The sequence below is a fragment of the Palaemon carinicauda genome, chromosome 2 (genome assembly GCF_036898095.1).
Source record: "Palaemon carinicauda isolate YSFRI2023 chromosome 2, ASM3689809v2, whole genome shotgun sequence".
Lineage (NCBI taxonomy): Eukaryota > Metazoa > Arthropoda > Malacostraca > Decapoda > Palaemonidae > Palaemon > Palaemon carinicauda.
Window position 1 is genome coordinate 64,654,021 of NC_090726.1, and position 22,843 is coordinate 64,676,863.

General features: G+C 49.6%; 1 protein-coding gene across 1 annotated transcript in view; it reads left to right on the forward strand.

Moving 5' to 3' along the window:
- LOC137618117 (large ribosomal subunit protein mL64-like) overlaps positions 1-22,843 on the forward strand; it is a 148,738-nt gene that overhangs the window by 58,960 nt on the left and 66,935 nt on the right. Inside the window, exon 2 of the mRNA XM_068348122.1 lies at positions 21,206-21,438. Coding sequence (XP_068204223.1) covers positions 21,206-21,438 — 233 coding nt within the window. The remainder of the gene's footprint in view (positions 1-21,205; positions 21,439-22,843) is intronic.

A 22,843-nucleotide genomic window follows, 5' to 3' on the forward strand; every position in this document is an offset into this window, starting at 1 on the left:
TTCTCGTTCTTCCCCCGCATTTGATGCTGTTCTCGGACTCGTCAAAGAAAAGGGGGGGGGGGGGGGGCATGTTCTGGTTCAGGTCTATGGTCAGGTCCTGAAGGGTACCTCCACATCATTCAGCTAGGCTTAGAGGCCGTAGTCTGGCCCTTCAACAGATCCAACAGATCCTGCCGAGTCGCTCCGTGCGCGACAACTCCATGGTACTGGTGTATTCCAACTAACAGGGAGGTACATTTTCATACTTTCGCATCTTGCAGTAGAGATACTGAGATGAACTGAAGTCCACTCAATACTTCTTTCGGCTCGCTCATTCCGGACAGAGGAATGTTCTCTTCGACAGTCTGGGCAGAGACTCACAGATAGAGTGTACCTGGGGGTCTTTGGCCTCTAGTAACCAGCACAGTCCTGGCCTGGGGGACCTGCTCACGACAGCCTGGAACTTCAAGCTGCCGCTGTACTACCCCCCAGTCTCAGACCCCAAGACTCTTTGGCAAGATGCCTTCCTGTAACGGTGGGACAGCATCGACGCCTATGTCTTCCCACCATTTTTGTCTGTTGAGAAGGGGGCTCAACGAGACCAGATTGTCGGTCAACCTATCGATGACCCTGAGAGCTCCGCTGCAACTTTACGCAGAACGGTTTCCGGACCCTCTGCATCCCCTGGCGGAACTCCCGGGAGAGCTTTTTCCACGACACAGGCTACTTAAACAACCACGCTGCAACATCTATCACAAGCTGTAGCATCGCTTCGGCTTCACGTCTGGAGACTACTCGACACCTCCTCACAAAGTAGCACCCCGCAACAGTCGCGGAGCGGAGGTCGCGTCACCTGCGAAAGTCATCCGCAGGGATCTACCAGGCGAAGTGGAGAGTCTTGTGTGGTTGGTGTTGTGGGAGAGGTACCTCTCCCCTTGATGCCTCTACTCCAGCAATAACGGAGTTATTGTTTATCGGCGGGAGGAAACTCGATTTCTGCTCTCGGCAGTGAAGCCTATCGCTCAGCCTTACCCTGGCCTTTAGGCTGAAGGAATAGACATTTCCTCCCCGCTGGATCTTTCTTCGCTCATGGTAAGCTACGAACATACCTGCCCCCAGTCGGAGTGAGACCTCCTCCATGGAACATGGTTCGGGCTCTTAAGACCCTTAATAGATCTTCTTGCGAACCATTACGTCAGGCCTCTTATCGTCGCCCGTCTTGGAAGACGGTGCTCCTGCTTGCTCTGGCCTCGGCCAAGGGTGTAAGCAATCTTCATGGTCTCTCGTACGACTGCCCTTTCAAGAGGATAGGGGGAGGTAACATTCAGGTTCGTTCCTGAGTTGGTTGCTAGAATCAGAATCTTGGAGTTCCGGACCTTCGGTTCGACTCCTTCAAGATTTTGAGTCTCCGTTCTGTAACAAGTGATCCAGACCTTCTCCTACTTGCCAGTAGGAACCGGAGGGGTTATCTTTAAGAACAGCTGCAGTTCGTCCTCACGTGCAAGCCCGGTTTGGGAGCACTGGAAGGACACAGGGGAGGGTCACCAAGTATGCCTTTTCAGCCCGGATTCAAGGGCATTCATCTCGACCTGAATCCAGACCCTCCCCCCGTCACGTCGCCCTACAGCCCACGATGTCAGATACATCGCAACGTCCCTGGCCTTCAAGAGGGACTACTCTGTGATGCAGGTGCTACAAGCTGGAGTCTGGAAGCGTCTAGCGACCTTCGCAGCCCACTTCCTGCAGGACGTGACCCACAGGGGTATCGATACGTTTCTATCGCCCTGTGGTGGCTACACAACAGCTGGTCTAACCTCAGGCTCCTTTTTGGACAGGTAGCAGAAGGTTGAGGGCATTGTTACCGGGTTTTAGACTGCATGAACGGAAGAAGTATGTCTGGCCCTTACTTCTTTCTTCATCCTCCCCTCTCCTGGGGAAAGCAGCATCCTGGTCTCTGCATAGCTGACTTCAAACCTCTGCAGGTAAACCATGCTTCCTTGTGTTCCGAGTCTTGAGATAATACTGTCGCGTCCCCCATACCCTGACGAGGTGGTATTGGGAACGTCCTAACCCAGAGTTCCGTCCAAGAACTCCAGGTCAACTGCCTAGGACGAGTCACATTTTCTTCCTTCACACACAAGCTTATGTAGGCCACACGTTCCTTGCAGAGCAAGGAACTTGTGAGGTGCTGGGACTCCTTTTCTCGAGTGCGGCTCACTCGGATTCTGAGTCCCCGGTTAAGCCAAAGCCAATATGGCTGGGGACTTTCCACCCTTCCTAAGGGGTAAGTCATCCTATGTAAATAGCGTGGTTTGTATTTCGGTTACGGAACAAATTACAAATTCGGAGATAATTTGTATTTTTCCTAACCATACAAACCTTAGCTATTTACACATATTTGCCCGGCAGCCCTGTCCCCCAAGTCAAGTCCTACCTCTAAGTGAAGTGAGACATTTCACCGGTATGTGAGGGGGAGGGGTAGCAAGCTACCCCTCCCCTACCCCTGCTAACTAGCGCGGGGGTAGTAAACCCTCGTTAAAAATATAATGGCTCGTCAATTTCAGCTACGCCGAAAGTAAGCCCTATGTAAATAGCTAAGGTTTGTATGGTTAGGAAAAATACAAATTATCTCTGAATATGTCATATTTCTACATATCGCCTCCTTCCTGTTTTTCTATCCCAATATTCCATATCTTTTCATGATGAATTTTTTATTTTTTTTTATTTACAGTAGTGGAATTCATTCTATTTCTGCCATGTAAATATGTGAACTACCAATCTTTTCCTAGCCTCCTCCTCATCAATCCATGTGTACGTTATCCTAGTGAGCCACGGGCAGCAAGCAATATTGGTCTCATTACCCCATTGTACAGGAAAGTGGCTCATTGCGGCCATGTTCAACATGCTACGTTGTAATCGTGTTTGTAAAACCACAATTGCATTGCAACTTTTATAGTTCCAATCGAGAGAAAGCAGCCAAGAAATTATGGACTTGTTTGAACAGGTACAAAACGTGCATTTATTTTGTATTGTCTTCAATGCAAGTTTCAATGGCATCCAGAACCGCGCTAAACGGTTGACAAAATTATCTGGTCATCGGGTCATGAGCTCATCCAGCTGCCTCTTGCCCACCCTGAGTTAAAAGCCATTAAACGAGTGTGGGACTGTCTGAACAAACCTGTCTTGAAGTCTTGGTCAGAAGCGACATTAGAATTTAGCGAGGGTTAACTACTCATCCGCTAGTTAGTGGGGGGTAGGGGGGTAGCTAGCTACACTCCTCACTCACACACCTGTGACTGAGCTTCACTTTGCTTTTGGCTCGGATGGAGTGCGTTTGTCACCGTTCTTCATCCTTTCTATTTTGGACTGCCATTAAATGTTTATTGCTCTTTCTTTTCAGTGTGTGTGCTGTGTTTCTTCTATGGCCATGCGGACTTGTACTGGAACAGAGGGCCGCATCTTCGGGAAGTTTATGTCTGCTGTGGAAATGGATCCCCACAGCATTTGCCTCGTCTGCAGAGGACAACGCTGCGATGTAGACAACTAATGTAATGAGTGTTGGGAGTGGTCTTCCTCCCGGTGGGAAAGGCATGGGCATAGACGAAAGAAGAAGTCTAGGTGGGATTCTTCCCCTTCGAAGGTCGCTTCAAAGCAGAAGAAACCTGAGGCTTCCTCCTCCGTCTCCCGACTTTCCTCCGAAGCTCCTACTCGGACGGCTTCTTCCGGGGGCCGATGAGTAGTAGCGTAGGCCATTTAACTCCTGGCCAACCTCTGTCCTCGAGAGACAGTACAGCCTCCCCTAGTGGGGTTGTCCCGGCTTCCCTCCAAGTGAGGCTGTCTCTTTCTCCTCTTTTATAGTTGTGGCCGTCGTTGTGGTTGCCCGGTGATCCTTTCAAGGAGGCATTGTTGCGGTCCTTGCTCCAGGATGCTGATCTTCAGCACGTGTCAGACGTCAACCACTTGTCCGTTGCCAATGTTACTGTTTCGGAGAGCTCGTCTGCTGCCCTGCCAGCTGCTCCTGCTCCTCTAGGAAAGGTAAGGTGGTTAACGATCGTTCGCCGTCGCCCCATTCCCCTCCCCACAAACACGTAACGAGGCAACAGCCGGGGAAGGAGGAATGGGCAAGTTTCAAGGTTTTAGAATTCCAAAACTTCCTGTGCACAGAAGGGAGTCTCCTAAGCTTTCAGCGTCATGAATGGAGACCCCGCAGAAAGACCATTCATCCTTGTTCCCTTCAGGGAATCGTTTGGAGAGTGTTTTGATGAGTAAGCAGCCATGGTTCAGCACCTTAGTTAGAGTTGTAACACAGGCTTTTGCCCCGATGCTTCCTTCTTGACCGAAGGAAGCCCCCACAACTTCCTTGGATTCGTCCTCTGTTTCAATCAATCCGGGACTACGGACCACGACTGCTGCTTCCCCCCCCTGAAGAGGAAGAGGGGATCTCCTGATAAGCTCCCTTCATCAAGGGTCAAACTGACTCCAGTCAGGGTTCAAAGGGTAGAGGTCCCCCCTAGGGTTCCATCGTCGCCTCGGCCCTCCAATGCCTCACCCATTGTATCGAGAGGCTCTCAGAGGGAAGAGTCAGTTTCGGACTTTCCCCTCTCGTCACCGAGGGAGAGACCCCAGGAAGAGAACACTGTCTCACTTCCAGCTCCTTGTTCTCTTCCTTCTGAGAAGGTCGCTTCTTCCAGACCTTCTACCTTGGAACCTTTGTTTCCTCCTAGAAGTTAACCTAAAGACTCCAAGATTATTCCAAAGTCCTCCTCCAGGACTCAGAGACCCTCTGAGGGGTCCAAGAGCCGAGTCAGCCTCCCCGTTGACGACCGAGACCCACCCCAAGGCGAGACCTTAACAGTGGATGAAGATCTTGCTGCCAGCCCAGCTTCAGACGGAGACCAGAGAGAGTTGGAGCATGCCTTTGGGTAGGTTCTGAGACCATCATGAGGGCCCTCAATGAGTTACTGGATCCAGAGACGCCCCCGCAAGAAGGCAAAGACACGGTCGTAGACCGTGTCTTAGGCACCCAAAAGCCTCCGAAGACCAGTGCAGCCTTGCCCTGGTCCCGGGGGTTAAAGGGTGTTAGGCGTAAGATCCCCTCCCAGCTTTCTACCCTCTCTGAGTCTTACCGCACCAGCTCATTCACTAAACTCCTCTCACTTTCGGGTGTCAACCAGAGGAAGTATTATGATATCATGGACGAAACTTTCTTGACGATATCTCTCCATCACTCCCTTGAAGAACTGACCAAGGAAGTCTCTCTAGAGAGGCTCTCAGGTCTCGTTCTTGGTGTCAGAGATCTTGAGCCAAGAGAAGGTCGCGAAGTACGCCATGCAGGCTACTTCGTGGCTGGATCTTTGGTTGTTTCTGTGGGAATCCTGGTGCAAACCGAGGATTTCTCTGAGGAACGTACCATGAAGGCTTTGGAGACCTTCCTTCTCTCTGGCACCTGCGCCATTGAGTTTTTGGTCCACCGGGTAATGACCCTGTATACTAACAACCATTCTGAAATGAAGGAATGCAGTTGCCGAGAGATTCCACCAGCAGGTCCCCAACGCTGAGATCTCTAGGCTCTGAAACTCCTCCATGGAGGGTTTCTTCCTCTTCGAGCTAAGGGACGTCGAGCAAGCTGCGGGGAGGTGGAGAAAGTCCAACACAGACTCCCTCCTTTATAGGGCTCTTACATCACGGCCCTACAGACCTTTAGCCCCTCTAAAGACGATACCATCATCTAGTAAAACGGCAGTGGTTACGAATACGAAGGTGTTTGAAAAGCCCTTTCCTGTCAAGGACGGGAAAGGCAACAAGTCCAATCGTGGGGGAAATATCAGAGAGGTGGAGGTAAGGACCGCAAACGCTAGGGTAGGCCATCCCCCTGCTCGTCCACCAGTGGGGTGATACCTACAAAGCTGCTCGACCAGGTGGTTGCAGCTTGGGGCCCAACTTTGGACGATCGTGATTCGTTCAGGGTATCACTTCCCGTTCATTTCATCTCTTCCTTCACTGACCAAGAATCCGGTGCTTGCGAGCTCCTTTGCGATGGGCTCAGCAAAGGGGCAGGCCATTCGGCCCGAAGTCCAGACCATGTTAGAGAAGGGCGCTCTCCAGGAGGTCCTCGACGGTTCCTCAGGCTTCTTCAGTCGACTCTTTCTTGTGAAAAGGGAGTCTGGAGGCTGAAGACCAGTCATCGATCTCTCAGTTTTGAACAAGTTTGTCTAACAGACTTCGTTCAGCATGTAGACGGCAGACACGGTCAGACTAGTGATAAGACTATAGGACTTTATGCGTACACTGGATCTAAAGGACGCATACTTCCAGATCCCAATCCATCCCACTTCAAGGAGGTATCAGAGATTCAACATCGACAACAGAATATACCAGTTTAAGGTGCTGTATTTTGGCCTTTCTGCAGCACGTCAGAATTTCCTAAGTGTGTTTGCCCTAGTGTCATCTTAGGCTCAGGTTCGACATCAGTGTCCTTCAGTGGCTGATCCTAGCGGACTCGGAGGAAGCCTTTCTTCAGCACAGAGACAAACTTCTGAGGCTTTGCCAAGAACTGGGGATCATGATAAACCTCAAGAAGTCTTCCCTGCTTCCCACTCAAAGACTGGTATACCTGGGCATGGTGTTAGACACCAAACAACACAAAACCTTCCCAACAGACAACTGGATATCAAGGCTGAGGAAAGTCGCAAGGCCTTTCCTCAGACGAGAAGAACTTCCAGGCCAGAAGTGGTTATGTCTCTTCGGACACCTATCATCCTTGGCCCGTCGAGTTCCCAACGGTCGCCTCGGGATTCGATCTCTCCAGTGGCACCTGAAGTCCAATTGGAATCAGGCCTTGGATTCCGTAGACACACTGATTCCCATGGGATCAGAGGAAAAGACAGACCTCGGATGGTGGCCGGCAGACAAGAATCTGCTAAAGGGTGTCAATCTTCTTGTCCCTCCTCCCGATTTGATGCTGTCCTCAGACGCATCAAAAGAAGGTTGGGGGGCCCACGTGCTGCACCACACAGCCTCACGCCTTTGGTCAGAGTCCGAAATGTACCTTCACATAAATCTCCTAGAGATGAAGGGCGTATTTCTGGTCCTTCAAAAGTTCCACCAGTTTATGGCGGGTCACTCGATCGTGGTGATGAGCAACAACACCAAAGTAGTGGCTTACATCATGAAGCAAGGAGGTACTTTTTTGCAGCACCTATCCCATCCTAGCAGTAGAGATATGGATAGGCAGAAGTCCACTCAGTCTCACTATCAACTTGCTTCATTCCAAGCAAGAGGAATGTGCTCGCCAATAATCTGAGCAGAGCATCGCAGATAGTGGGTTCCAAATGGTCTTTGGATTGTCTAGTAACCAACAAAATCCTGACTTTGTGGGGTTCTCCGACTGTGGGCCTGTTTGCAATGGTCCTGAACTTCAGGCTTCCATTGTACTGCTCCCCAGTCCCAGATCCCAAGGCTCTGTGGCAAGATGCATTCCAACAACGGTGGGACAACAGCGACTTATACTCACTCCCTCCGTTTTGTCTGATGAGAAGAGCATTCAACAAGACCAGAACATTGGTCAATATTTCAATTACCCTCATAGCTCCGCTATCGCATCACGTGGAATGGTTCCTGGACCTTCTGCTGTTCTGATGGAGCCCTCAAGAGACCTACCTCCATGACACAATCTACTCGGACAACCGTAAGTCAACATCTACCACAAGGCAGTAGCTTTGCTACGTCTTCACACCTGGAGACTATCCAGCATCTCCTCACTCAGAGGGAATTTTTGCGACAGGTTGCAAAAAGAATGTCTGGATAACTGCGAAAATCATCAGCTTCAGTCTACCAGGCGAAGTGAAACGTCTTCTGTGGTTGGTGTTATGGAAGGGGTCTCGATGCCACTATTCTAGCAATAGCGGAGTTTCTCGTGTATTTGCTGGAAGAAATGCGCCTTTCAGTTTCAGCGGGTAAAGGCTATCGCTCAGCCTTAAGTCTCGCCTTTAAACTGAAAGGAATGGACATATCCTCATAGTTAGAACTTTCCCTCCTCTTACGAAGTTGTGAACGTGCCTGTCTTCAGTCGGAAGTGAGACCTCCCCCATGAAATGTGGTTATGGTTCTTCAATCTCTGAAAAGACCTCCATACGAACCATTACGCCAGGCAACAGAATGCCACCTGACTTGGAAGACGGTGTTCCCACCCGCCTTGGCCTCAGCCAAACGAGTTAGTGAACTTCATGGTCTCTCATATGACGTCGCCCATTCAAGGGGATGGGGAGAGGTAAGCTTCAGCTTTATCAGTGAGTTTGTTGCAAAGACTCAAAATCCGAGGGTTTCGGACCCTAGATTTTAATTTTTCCGGATAACTAGTCTCCGCTCTATAACTGACGATCAGATCATCTGTTACTATGCCCAGTAACCAGTAAGGTGTTTGAGGCGTTACATCAAGAAAACAGCAGCAGCTTGATCCAGAGTGCCCTCACTCTTCATCAGCACAGGCAGAAATAAAAAGGAGTGTCACGAAGAACACAATCTCTCCGCATGAATTTTTAGGGTCGTTGATTTTGCTCTGAACCCCGACCCTCCTCCAATACGTCATCCCAGAGCTCATGATGTCAGTGACATTGCTATGTCCTTGGGCTTCAAAAAGAACTACTCTGTGACGCAGGTACTGCAAGCGGTTGTGTGGAAACGCCAAACTACGTTCACCGCCCATTACCTGCAAGATATGACCCACAGGAACCTTGATACGTTTTCTATCGGTCCTGTGGTGGTTGCACAACAGCTGGTTTAGTACCTCAAGCTCCTTATGACAAGTAGCAGAAGGTTGAGGGAATTGGTTGCCCGAGTTTTAGTCTGAGTGAATGAAAAGGAATGTCTGGCTCTTTTACTTTCTTCATCCTCCCCTCTCTTTGGGAAATCAGCATCCTGGATCCTCTGCAAAAGCTGACCTCAAACCTCTGCATGTAAACCATTGCTCCCTTGTGTAACCTAGCATTGTTCCAATGCGGTTGCGTCCCCATACCCTGGCGAGTTGGTATTGGAAATGTCTTGGTCTCTTCAATTATTTCCTACAAGACTGAATAACTTTAACCTTGTCAGTCACATTGCTAGTATATCACCACACAGCTTGTGTAGGCCACAGACCATGCTTAGCAGGTTTAGCGGAGTGTTAGGGTCTCCTTATTGTCGCACGAAACTCTGCACAATAGGGTGTACCCCGGGTAAGACCAAAAAGCCAGATAGGCAGGGACATCTACCCTCCTAATGGGTGAGTCACCCCTATAAATAGTGTTAGTTTGTATTCTAGTTATGGAACAAATGACAAATTTTGAGGTTATTTGTGTTTTTCCTAATGATACAAACCTTAGCTATTTATACATACTTGCGTGCCAACCCTGTTCCCCGTTGGTGTCCTACAACCAAGCAAAGTGAAGCTCAGTCACAGGTGTGTGAGTGAGGGGTATTGCTAGCTAACCCCTACCCCCAGCCAACTAGCGGATGGGTAGTTAACAGTCGCTAAATCCTAATGGCTCGTCCTTTCAGCTTTGCCGAAAGTAATACTCCTGTAAATTTCTAAGGTTTGTATCGTTAGGAAAAGTACAAATTACCTCCGAATTTGTAATTTTTTGAATTATGGTCGGTCGATTACTGTAACTGAAAATTTATGGCTTTGGGCTAGGTATCGTCATCAATTACGCTTAAAACACCTTAAAATATACTGTACGGTGTATTAGTCTAATTGTATTGACATTAAGATTAACTTTTTTAAACTGTTACCGTCAGTCATTGTCATAAAAAACCACTTATCGTAATAAAAAAACAGTCATCGTAATCAAAACCAAGTAATGTAATGAAACATGGTCAAAACACTGGAGCTTTTGTTTGCCAGGACTTCCTAAGGCATAGAAAATATGATTTGTTCCTGTGGAAAATACAAACCTTCCATTCTTTGCTGTGGAGTATTATTTTGGTGAAGCTGAAACCAACTGATAAATTTCTTTGCCAGGGTGTAACTACCCCCCGCTGGTTAGCGGGGTAGGTTAACCCTGCTGCTCACACCAGTACTAGCAGCTAACCATCAATTTTTATTTCGGCTCAGTAAAGTGAAGACGTATTCTTTTTCTGCCGTCAAACCTTTTTAACCAGTTACGGTTAAAAGCAACTGGCCTAAAGCTTAATAAAAAAAATAGTTCCTCTCTCTTAGAGCTGCCTTCCTTGGGGCTCGCAGGTTTCCCATGCAAGGAAGGTAGCAAGAGGTTTTTGGCCTCTACCTCTGCTGCTCACCCAACATTTGCTTTGCTTCGGTGGGTGGGCATGAGCAGAGGCTGACAAGAACTCCTCGGAGTGACTTGTCTGGTAACCCTTCGGGGGTAGACCTAGTAACTTGCTTCAGCTACGTTTCATAGGCAACACTCCATGTCGACTTTCAACTTGAGGAGACAGAACCTTAGTTCGATGAGGGGAAGCAGAGTACTGCTCGGATGTACACTTTCAGGTGTTGGATAATTTTCCCTTTCGAGGGAGAGTTAACCTCCACTGTCCAATCTCCCCGCTTACTCTTCGGACCTTGTCGATGAATGAGTTAGGCGATTTGCTAATAATTTCTACTCACCGCAGCCGTACCCATTTCCCTCTGGGATCTTTGCCACAGATGGTGACGGCTACTGGCCGCTTGCCGCCGCCTTCTCTCCCATCGACGAGTCTCGTAGGTCGTAACTCTTCGGGTTTATTGTCACATTGTGCCTTTGGGAACAACAAAGCTCTTAGAGGGCCTCATAGTTGTTCCTGTACTAACAGACCTTCCGTTATTTATGTGGATATTCTTTTGGCAAAGCTGGAAGGAAAGTAGTGTGAGATGGCAACTCTGCCTAACTGCTTGAAAATGGGTAGGCCGGGGTGACTGGGGGATACTTAGCCACCTATATATATACTCTCACAGCTGTGAGCTGTCACTTTTTCTTTTGGCTCGGTAGAATGAACATCTCCTCTCTCTCCTCCCAAGGCTGTCATTGGACATTATAATCGTTCTTTCTCTTTTCAGGTGTGCTTACTTCTGATCGCCTTCATGCGGACCTGTCCTGGGCGCGAGGGTGATGCTTGCGCTACCTTTATGTCATCACGGGATACCAACCCGCATTCTCTGTGTCCTTCGTGTAGAGGGCATCGTTGTGAGCAGGGTTCGCTCTGTGTAGAGTGCAGGGAGTGCCCTGCCTCCCAATGGGAGAAATTTGGATGGCGTAGGATGAAGAAGGCTAAGTGTGATCTTTCACCCCCAGGGGCGAGGAAAGTGCGTTCTTCCTCTTGCACCCCCAAATCTCTTTCTAAAGCTCCTTCTCGTTTGCGCTCTTCCGAGGGGCGGTCGAGCTGGAGTGCAGACAGTCTAACTCCTTGGTATCCCCTGGGTACTGGGATGGTAGTTGCTTCCCCTAGAGGGGCAACTTCTCTGCCAGCCGCCGGGGAGCCATTTTCCCTCAGTGATATTTTGCAGGTACTGTACCCCCTACAAAGGAAGAGCTTGTTCGAATCCTTTAACGTGGTGCTAGGAAAGACCCTACTCCAAAGCCCACAACATCTCTCTCTTTGGAGGCCTGCGAAGTTCATCTGTTGCCCTCTCATTCGCCCCTCCAGCGGCCTCCTACTCTCCATCCTGGGACACCGTCGTCCGTTAACTTTCAGCCTTCTATTTCTCCCCACAGGAATACTTTGGCTGTAGGTGATGATCTTCTAGAGACCAGCGCTCCTTCCACGAGCGTCACACGGGAACGAGCTTCACCATCTTCTCGTCGTTTGGGACACAATTCTGATCATCGTGCGCGGCAATCTGAAGATGATCAGGATCGTAGGTCATCGTGATCCGAACACTCTTCGTTCAGAAGGTGTTGTTGCTTTAGAGCTTCATGCTCACAAGATTAATGATCTCAACGCTCTCCTCGGAAGCGTTCCTCTTCAAGAGGAGAGGTCTCGCAATCGCACGATCACGGGCAACTGAGTCTAGACCTAGGTCCAGACGCTCGCTTTCTAGATCTCTACAATGTAGATCATGAGGATGATGCTTACGTTCGCGAGGACGGAGCTTCCGTTCACAAGGGAAATGTTTACGCTCGCGAGGCCGACGCTCACGTTTATGAGATAGGCACTCACGCGCCATTCCCGATTGAGAGCTAGACGCCCCTGATCAGGAACAGTGTGTTCACGATCAAGGTCTAGACGTTCCTCGTCTAGAGGTAGAGGTAAGTGTTCGCTCAGTCCATCAGCGCATCGCCCCTCAACCCGTCCTTCTCCTAAACGACCCTGGACCAACCCTGATCATGAGACAGATAGTTCCTCAGACAGGCGTCCAGCTAAACCACCAATTCCCTTTGCTGACTGGGGTGCTTTAGCCAAGCGTTTGTTTATACAACGCTCTACAACGCGTTCACCAACGCTTAAGGTTGCCCCTACATAGAGGCCCTCTCTGCCGACATCGTCTGGTGTAGGTGTTTCTTTGCAGCAACAGGAATGCCAGAGGCTTCCTTCTTCCAGTATGGCTCCTAGTGCTTGTGTTGCAAGCACTTCTGCTCGTGAATTGCTCCCATTGTCATGCGCATCCCATCAAGTTGCGTGCAAATCGGCAATTTCCACGATTGAGTCACGAACAAAGGTTTCGGAACCATGAGCAAGTGCGGTATCAATACCTCTGCCTCCGGCTTCTACCATCTCCACTGGCAGGCCTATACCCCTCCCAGAAGGGTTTAAGGAGCCTTCTATTAGGTACGCTGATGTGCCTATGAGACTTGACTGTCCTACTTGTCCATTGAAGGAGCATCTCCTGTTGTCTCAAAGACTCTCCCCTACTTCTGCGCAGGCTCCCTCTAAGGTTCTCCATAGGGAATGTTCTCCTCCTGGATTATCAAGGGAAGCCCAGGACTTACCAAAGGGTTCTGAACTCCCTGCATGGGTGAGTACCTTCCTCTCTACCTTGCAGAAGTCCTTGGGTGTGGCTCCTCCAGTGCCACAGCCTCCAACTGCTCCAGTCAGAGCTACTCCACAAATTCCCTTGGAGTCTTCTTTGAGTTCATCTCTTGGGAGTCTTGACCCTAGAAGGAGACCATTGTCAGACAAGGCATGGAGATTTCCTCCACCTCAAGAGAGAGAGAGGGGGGGGGGGGGCACTAAAGTCTCTTCTTCATTACTTCTCTTGAAGTTTATTTATTTCCCGGTTTCCTTTCTTCATTGTTCTATTTTTCCCTGTTGGGACCCTTGCACTTATAGCATCCTGTTGTCCCAATTAGGGCGGTAGCTTTGCTTGTATTAATAATAATAATAAAGTGTCTTAAATTGATGAGTGTAGTTTCTACTGGAAACATTTTCCAATACAAATAATGTTCTTCAAATTTATTCCATAGTTGTTTTCTTTCATAGCTCTTCTGTTATTCTTTGTTATTATCATTCTGTAGTTCACGTTCTTTTTATCTATAGATGCTTTATTACCTTCCATTTGTTAATCATGTTCATTATACAAAGGTGATTAATACGATCTCAAACTCTTCTGATGAGCCAGAACTAGACAGGGTTCTTGTATCTGCTGTAGCCATGTTTGATTTGATCTGGTCTGACTCCTTTGACGTCAGGAGGCTACAGTGGCGCTACCCCCAGTGGTTTGGAATAAAAACTTAGCTGAGTTTCCTTATTTGGGCCCATTGCTTGAAGATACAGGTGGAGCGCAAAATAAAAATTTCAGGAATTAATTTCTGACCTATCTTATTATACACTAACATAAAATCTTCCTTGTTAGACTTTAAAGAGTAATTTGTATTTTGCCTAACTATACAAACTTGAGTCTTTCAACTTGACTTTCCACCTCATTCATCCTGCAATTCCTAGGTAGTAGGTTTGGCCAGGTCACTAGCCACCCATTGAGATACTACCTCTAGAAAATTTTTGGGTCCTTTTACCAGCCAGACAGTACTACATTGGATTCCTCTTTCTGGTTACGGCTCATTTTTCATTTGTCCACACATACACCGAATAGTCTGGCCTATTCTGTCCACAATCTCATCTATCCTCATACACTTAACAACACTGAGATTACCAAGCAATTCTTTTTCACTCAAAGGGTCAACTACTGCACTGCAATCGTTCAGTTGTGGCTTTCCTCATGGTAATGGTAGAAGAGACTCTTTAGCTATGGTAAGCAGCTCTTCTAAGAGGACAGTGCCATAGCCTCTGTACCATGTACTTCCACTGTCTTGAGTTGAAGTTTTCTTGCTTGAGGTGCACTCTGGCACCTTGTTGTATCTTATTTCTCTTCCTCTTTTTTTATTTTTTATAATTTATATAAGAGAGATTTATTTTAATGCTGTTATGTTCTTAAAATATTTTATCTTAATTGTTTATTACTTTTCTTGTAGTTTATTTATTTACCTATTATCTTTCCTCACTGGGCTATTTGCCCTGTTTGAGTCCTTGGGCTTATTGCATGCTGTTTTTCCAAAAAGGGTTTTAGCTTGGCTGGTAATAATAATAATAATAATAGTATTAATAGTAATAATGATAATAAAAATGTTGATAATGAAGGTCAGATAGACCTCTCCCACCATCCACTTGCAAGTACAGACATCTTGTTATAGATTTGAATAGTCAAGTTTCCAACTTTACTGAAATCATACTCCTGTTAATGGACTCAGGTTTGTATAGTTAAGAAAAAATATAAATTATTTTTTAAAAGTAGTGATTTTTCTGTACAAAATTATTCTCGGCTAATTTTGGTGAACGACATTTTGGGAGTTGCAATTTTTTCACAATTGAATTTATAAAATTTAATTTGTTCCGACAAGAGATGCTTACCTCGAACTACTTTCATAGGAGGACTGGTATAAACCACTCCGCTCCGACCAAATTGATTCGATTCCCACCCCCACAATGCCTGGTCGGGACCCGGCCGCCATCTTGACCTCAGGTCCTCAGTTCTCGCTGGTCGTCGCTACGTGCATCACTTGTCCCGACCTCGCTCCCACTCTGCCCCTGACCCTGACCCTGTGGTTCTCACATGGTCTCCTAGTGTTCCCTGTGTTTCCTTGTGTTTTCTGGTGTCCTTTCTTTCCCTGTGTGTGTATCATTGCCCTGTAATGGAGGCTCATCGTCGTTGCCCTGGACCTCCTGCGGAGAAAGCGTGTGGCGCTTTCTTTTCCAAGGAAGAGGTTGACCCGCATTCCCTATGTTCCATGTGTCGGGGACAAAGGTGCACGAAGGATGCTACTTGCCCTGAATGCGTCGTTTGGCCCGATTGGCAATGGAAGTTAGTCGGGATGAAGAAGAAAAAGGCCAAGAAGGAGAAACGTACTATACGAGGGAAACCTCGGTAGAGTCATCCTCTGGCAGGACGACTAGGGTACAGGTGAAGTCCCAAAGGTCATCCTCAGTCCCCGTCCATGGCGGGGACGTAGGTGAGTCTGTTGCCGGACCTCAACCGATTGTTGAGCCCGTTGTTTCGTCGGGTGAGGCCCCTGCGGCGGACCCCTTGTTTTTTCCTTGTGGGTGCGCTTGCGCCTTGTGGGTACCCCCTCCATGGAGGAGTTTGTAGCCCAAACTCGTGGTGTGGAGGTGGCCCCCTTGGTAGGGGTTCCGGCCGTAACCCCGGTAACCGATCTGCATTCTCTGTGTATTGTTCCAGGTGCGTCATCGGCGACGTGTGATCCATATCATGAGCGTTGTGTGACGGGCTCTTCCGATGCTGTTCTGCCGCCCAGGTCGACCGTGCCAAGGACCCCGGGTAGTTCGCTGAGAGACGTCGAGCAGCCTTGGGACGAAGGAGACCTCGGAGTGTGATGCACCCACCCCGAACCGTCTCCCTCGGTCGGGTCGGCAACCCCTGCGGTGTGGAAGACCGGGTCAGTGACCCCACGGGACGACAAACCTCACAAAAGAAGAGAGCCAAGCGTTCTCTTTCTTCCTCCGACGGAGACCGATCTTCGGACGGGACCTCCTTGGAGAGTTCCTCCTCCCATGAGAAGAAAGGGCGCAAGGGCTCATTCATGGTCTTCCTCGAGGTTCTCTAGAAAATAGTCTAGGTCGCCACGGAGGCGGCACAGGCGCCGCAGCAGCAGCAGGAACAGGTGGCATTGCAGACACGGCAGTTCCCATTCACCAAGGAAGGCCGGTAGGGGTTCCCCCGTTCCCACTGCAGCAGGGGCTGCCTGTGTGATGGGGGTCCCTTTAGGAGAGTGGGGCCCGTGGTCTGATCCCGGGTCTCTCCGGCCAGTCCATCGGCTGCCCACCCAGTGGCAGGCCGCGTGTGTCCAGGATTGGGTAGGAATCCCACAGAAGGAGCCTAAAGGTGTGAGCTCCCAGGCTGGGGGAGCCACCGTTCGAATGAGGCGGGCAGACCCATGACGGCTCCCCCTCCTCGATACGGCACAGGCGCCACAGGAGCAGCAGTAGGAGGAACAGGCGGCATCACAGACATGGGAGTTTCCCATTCACCAAGGAATGCCGGTAGGGGTCCCCCCGTTCCCACTGCAGCAGGGGCTACCCGTGGGATTCCCACGGGGGTCCCCGAGAGGAGAGCGGGGCCCGTGGTCTACTCCCTGGGCTCTCCGGGCTGTCCATCTGCCGCTCGCCCAGTGACGGGCCCCGCGTAACAAGGCCCCGTGCTGCCAAGAATGGTTAGGGTTCCCCCAGTGACCCCGCAGCGGGAGCCTAGGGGTGTGGGCTCCCCAGGCGTGATGAGGCCCCCTTCGAGTGAGGCGGGCGAGCCCATGACGGCTCCCGTCCCCCCAGAGGCTCTCCTCGCTACGGGTCTCCCTGCTTGAGTGGAGCCCTCGGCTACCCCCGCAGGTTCGACGGGGATCTGGTGTTGCCGGGCACAACACCGGAGGAAACGTCGATGTTCGGGAGGGTCCTAGCCTTGATCTGGGACCTGAACAACCTGAGTGAGGCGGAAAAGCCCAGGGATCTGGACTTCGCCACGGTGGTGCACAGGGCCCTGGGGACGGGGCCTAAGGAGGCCAGGTCTTCTCGTTACAAGAGAACCTGTCAATGGAGGCCTCCGCTTGGTCCCTGTCCCATGCCATGTCCTGGTTGGACTTGTGGTCTGCGGCAGTGGCCACTTTCCACAACAGCCACGATATCTCCAACGAAGCAGGCCTGAACCTCTTCCGAGAGCTTCTCCGGTCCGGGACCAAAGCCATTAAGTTGGCTCAAGGCCCAGGTTGCTTAAGAACTCCCCAGTGAAAGGGGAAGGTCAGTTTCGAGAAAACCTGGTGGAGCAGAAGATGGAGAGACTCGTGAAGGAAGGCAGGTCCTGGGACTCCTCCCACCAGCCCTACTTCAAGGCTCCTTAAGGATTCTCGGGTCCCTTCAAGCCCAGGTCCTCTTCCTCCAGGAGAGCCAGAGGAGCCCTGGTCCCTAGGAGGAAGTAGGGTGAGAGGTTCCCCCTTCCACTATCCCCTCCAAAACATTGGCAAAGTTGGGAGAATTCTGGATCCGACCCATGGACAGTGGGTTTTCTGAAGGAAGACTACCGGAATCCCTTCCTAGACGAGACCCCTCCCCTGGTAAGGGACCCTGGGGCGGACACCTTGCATCCGGGGGCTACTCCCACAAGGAAGTCCTCCAGGCGGAGATCTCCGCCATGTTACTCAAGGGCTCCCTCCAACAGGTGTTGGACAACTCTCGGGCTTCTAGTCCAGAAGTCCTCAGGGGGTTGGAGGGCCGTGATGACCTCTCGGCCCTGAACAAGTCTATCAAGGCTGAAGTGGGGTCAGGTAACTTACCAATTCACCACCCTATGCTTTGGCCTATCCACGGCCCCTCAGGTTTTCACGAGTGTTCTCCCTGGTGTCGGAGTGGGCGCACAAACGCAACTTCCGACTCTTGAGTTACCTAGATGTTTGGTTGCTGCTTTCAGTGTCAGAGGGACTCTTGGAGCAGCAACGGGACATTCTGTTAGCCTTCTGCGGGGAGCTGGGTATCGTGGTAAATATGGAGGAATCCCAGCTAACACCAGTAAGAAGGACGGTATACTTGGGGATGGAGCTGGACATGACCTTGGCGAGGGCCTTCCCCTCCAAGGAGCGCATCAGAGACCTCGGGGAGATTTCCAGGCCATTCCTCCAGGGCCTCCCTTTGAGGGCCAAGGACTGGCAGAGGCTCCTGGGTCACCTGGCCTCCCTAGAGAAACTGGTCCCTCAGGGCAGGATTAAACTGAGGCCCCTTCAGTGGAACCTAAAAGATCACTGGTGCCAGACCGGTGGTCCCACTGTCCCCCGGTGGGAGGGTGGCCCTACAGTGGTGGTCCCTGCCGGAGAACTCCAGGCGGGGCACCCCGCTGACGGATTTCCCACCGGAGATGTTGCTCTTCACGGATGCCTCCAGGGAGGGTTGGGACGCCCACCTGGCCTCTCACACAGCACAAGGCCAGTGGTCGCAGGCAGAGAGGGCTCTCCACATCAACGTCCTGGAGATCCTGGCCATCCAGAGGGCCCTGTCAATCATTGAAGGGAAGCTAGAGGGCAGGACGGTAGCCCTGATGTGCGACAACGCCACAGTGGTGGCTTTTGTCAAGAACAGGCAGGTCTTCGCTCCAGGGAGCTCTGCCTCATAACAGAAAATATCCTGGAATGGGCCGAGAGGAGACACATAAACATCATGGCTTGGTTCGTTCCTGGAAAACGAAACGTCATAGCAGACAGTCTCGGCAGGAAGGGCCAGATCCTAAGCACCGAATGGTCCCTGAACCCTCAGATGACCAGGGAAGTCCTGGAGAGGTGGGTTCCCCTGTGACAGATCTGTTCGCGATGAAACTGAAAGCGAAACTCCCGGTCTACTGCTCTCCGGTACTAGACCCAGGGTCCGAGATGGAAGACGCGTTTCAGCACTCCTGGGACAACATGAACATCTACGCCTTCCCACCCTTCGGGGTCCTTAGGAGGGTGTTGAACAGGCTCTTCCGGTCCAGGGGCGCGAGGATGACCCTCGTGGCTCCGTGGTGCCCCGAGAGGGAGTGGTTCGCAGACCTTCAGGCTCTAGTGTCATATCCCCCGTGGCCTCTTCCTCTAAGAGAAGACCTCCTGTGTCAGTCGCACTTCCTAAGGTTCCACGAAAACCTGCAGGTGCTCTCCCTTCACACGTGGTGACTATCTAGTGCCTGCTGAAGAGAGATGGTTTCTTGGGTTCAGCGGCCTCCTACATTGCGGGCTATTTGCGAAAATCTTCTGCCGCGGGGTATCAGGCCAAGTGGGTTACCTTTTGCAAATGGTGTAGGAATAAGGGAGTGAAGTCACTGGAGGCTTCCATCCCCCTGATAGCAGACTACCTAATCTTCCTGAGGATGGAGAAGAAGGTCTCGGTACCAGCAGTCAAGGTTAGGGTTTCCCTGGGGCAAGTTTTCAAGCTAAAAGGTCTGGATTTACGTGCCTCGGATCAGTTATCCATGCTGATCCGCAACTTTAAGCAGTCATGCCCCCCCGCAAGCCTCCAGAGTCCCCGCTTGGGATGTCACCAGGGTCCTGGACTCTCAGAAGAGACCCCCGTTTGAGCCTCTGAAGGATATCTTGGACAGGGAGCTCACGTTGAAGAGTGTCTTCCTGTTGGCCTTGGCATCCTCCAAGAGGGTGAGCGAACTGCACGGACTCTCCAGCGAGGTCTCCCACTCCAAAGGGTGGAAAGATCTCTCGTTTAGATTCTCTCCGTTTTTCATGGCGAAGACGCAAAATCCCTTGGTGGTGGATTCAAGGTTCGAGGAGTTCTCTGTTCTTGTGATAACTTCCTTGGGGGACCCAGAGGACTTACTCCTATGCCCGGTAAGAGCAATCAGAAAGTACTTGAGTAGGACAGCCAGGTACTGCACGGGTCTCCTCCCTCTTCATCTCCACGGGCCTGGTCAAGAGGGCAGTGTCGAGGAATACGGTCTCCTTTTGGTTGAGAGAGGTCATTAGGAGGGCTTATGAGACTTCCGGAGTGCCTCCCCCCAAGCACGCTAAGCCTTACGACATCAGGGGCTTGGGTACCTCCTTGGCCTTCGTCAAGAACATAGCAGTTTCTCAGATCTTAAAGGCTGGAGTCTGGAAGAGGCAATCTACCTAACAGACCATTACTTAAAGGACGTTATGAGGAGGACGTTAGATACCTTCTCGTTAGGTTCGGTGGTGGCAGGCCTTCAGTAGGTGTGAAGGTCCTACGAGGTTCCGTTGCGATAGGGTTAGTGATGCACACACGTCCCCCTTAATCCTTCCTGAACCCCTCTCTACCTATTCCCCCCCCCTGCGTTCCCTGTGCCCTTAGAGCGGGAGGAACGAATGTGAGTTTGAATAGGTGAGTTATCAATTGATTGATAGGTGTATTTCTAATGTGTGGTATATGATTCTTATTCCCCCCCGGGTATGCCCATCCGTCTACCTGGGGGATTCTTGCCCCTGAGGTCAGGGTGGCCCTGGTCCCAGTTCACCCCCTTCTCCTAAGTCTGAGTCTCCTATGAAAGTAGTTCGAGGTAAGTATCTCTTATCGGAACAAATCAGAAATTTTAAGTAATTTCTATTTTTCCTAACGATACTTACCTCGAACTACTTTCGGGTTATAGCCCTCCCATCTGTCCCCTGGTGAACTGGCACTCAGAGAATGGGCGAAGGTTGGAGCGAGAACTGAGGACCTGAGGTCAAGATGGCGGCTGTTTGTGGGGGTGGGAATTGAATCAATTTGGTCGGAGCGGAGTGGTTTATACCAGTCCTCCGATGAAAGTAGTGCGAGGTAAGTATCGTTAGGAAAAATAGAAATTACTTAAAATTTCTGATATTTTTTGAAAATATTCTTTATTAAGAGTTCTTGTTATCTTCATTACTACATGTCAGACAATGTTACTATACAACTGAATCTCATATGAGTAAAGAGCATATACAGTACACTGTTGAGACCATCGTGATCGGATAAATCTGGATACAAGGTGTTTGTGGGGAAAAAACTCCAAGATGTTGATCATTCAAAATTTATTCTCACACTTATACATCCAAGACTGTAAGACAACCAAAAATACCTAAAACCATTAACAAAAATAATTGCCAGGTGGTAGCACTATAAAGACAATAGTTAACATTATAACAACTTTTGAGACAATAGTTTACCATTCTAACATATACTATCTCATTGTTTACCTAGGAACCCATAGAATTAGATGGAATGAGTTGATTACCTAGTTTTATAATTTAAATTTGCAGTTTTAACAAAAGCTAATAAGAATAATTTCTTTTCCTATCACTTTCAGGCTCCCCAATTAACAGAGGATCAGAAGCAAGTGTATTCTCTACAGAGGTTACGAAGACTGTATGGGGAATATGGCTCGGCCAGTGGTATTAATGTTGGGTTACTGTGGCCCAGTAAACAAGAGATGGAACTGCACAAGGAAAGGGAAAGAGTAACATACCCCTATGATATTCATCGTATGATTGAGATTGATAAAGAAAACCGGGAAGAGGAAGAGAGAGCAATTCAAAAAAGGTTTGTTATTTTTTGTTTTTTCCATAACTAGAATACAAACCAATGCTATCTATAGAGGTATTACTTTCGGCAAAGCTGAAAGATGAACCATTAGACGTTTAGGGAGGATTAACTACAGTACCCATCCTGCTAGTTAGGCGGGGGTAGGGGATTACCTAGCTACCCCTCTCACTCACACACCTGTGACTGTGCTTCACTTTGCTTTGGGCTCAGGGAGAGATGTCTGTTTCCGCTCTCCAATTGAGCGGCCTTTTGAATTTTTAATCTTAGTTTTATTTTCATTTTAATCAGCATATATGAAAACATTCTTTACGTTTTTATATTCATTTTAAGCTTTCTTTACAGTGAATATTGTTGTTTGTGTGACAGATTAGTGTGGCATTTTCTCATGGGAGGAAAACATTCCCTTACGACCTTCCTCCCTTGGACAACGGATATCCCACAGGCGGGTGGCCATCTGAGTTACTTGGCTGCCCCCTTAGGGGAGTCGTCATCGTTTGGATTCTCCTCTGTTTCACTGTTATCGTCGCCCTCCCCTCTACGCGTTCTTAGATGGAATCTGCTTGGGGCCTTCACAGAGCTTGACTTAGGTATTGCTCTTTCTCATTGACAATGCTGCCAGCGATGCTCTGGGGGGGTTACACCTTTCCCGTTAACAGGTTAGGTTGTGCTTCCGAGTGGTTTTCTACATTAATTAAGAGAAATGATAACTGTTTGTAGTTTAATTTTTCAGTTTTGACTCAGCTTCCCAGCAGAGGGTGCATATAACCTTAGCTTGTGCACTTCCTCTCAGAGAACCCTCTTCCCACCGGAGGGTTGAGTGGTTCTCCAAAGTAGTTTGTTTTGTCAGCTGTTTTAATTAATTGTAATTCTTGTTTTATTACAGTTTTTTACGCTGCCGCTCTCCTTCTCCCGTCGATTTAGCCAGGAAGGCAGTGCGCAGTCCTTAATTTGTGTCTATTCTCTGGGGGGACACCATCCCCGTTCACGGATTAGATTCTTCTCTCGAGGGAGTTTTTTCTTGCATAATTTGTTTTTATTTTTCCTCAGTTAGCGATGCTGTACTTCTTCCTTTGGCCGAGATAGCTGAAGTGGAAGAGCAGTGCCATTCATTCCTGTGGAGTCTGCTGTTACTGCGCCGTCACTTTCTTGTTCTCTTGTGCCAGCTCCTGATCAGCACTCCAACTTCGAGGAACTAGCTCCAGCTACATTTTCTTAGGTAGCGCTCGATGTAGACCTTGAACTTGAACAAGGCTTGTTGATGGGAAGCAAAGAGTGCTGCCTGGAGGTCCGTCTCCAGGGGTTGGACTCCTTTCCTTTCCGAGGGAAAGGAGTAGAAGATGAACGGAAGTTCATTTTCTACAGCTTATCTTGCTAATTGCTTTTGCAGTTTCTTCGCCACAAA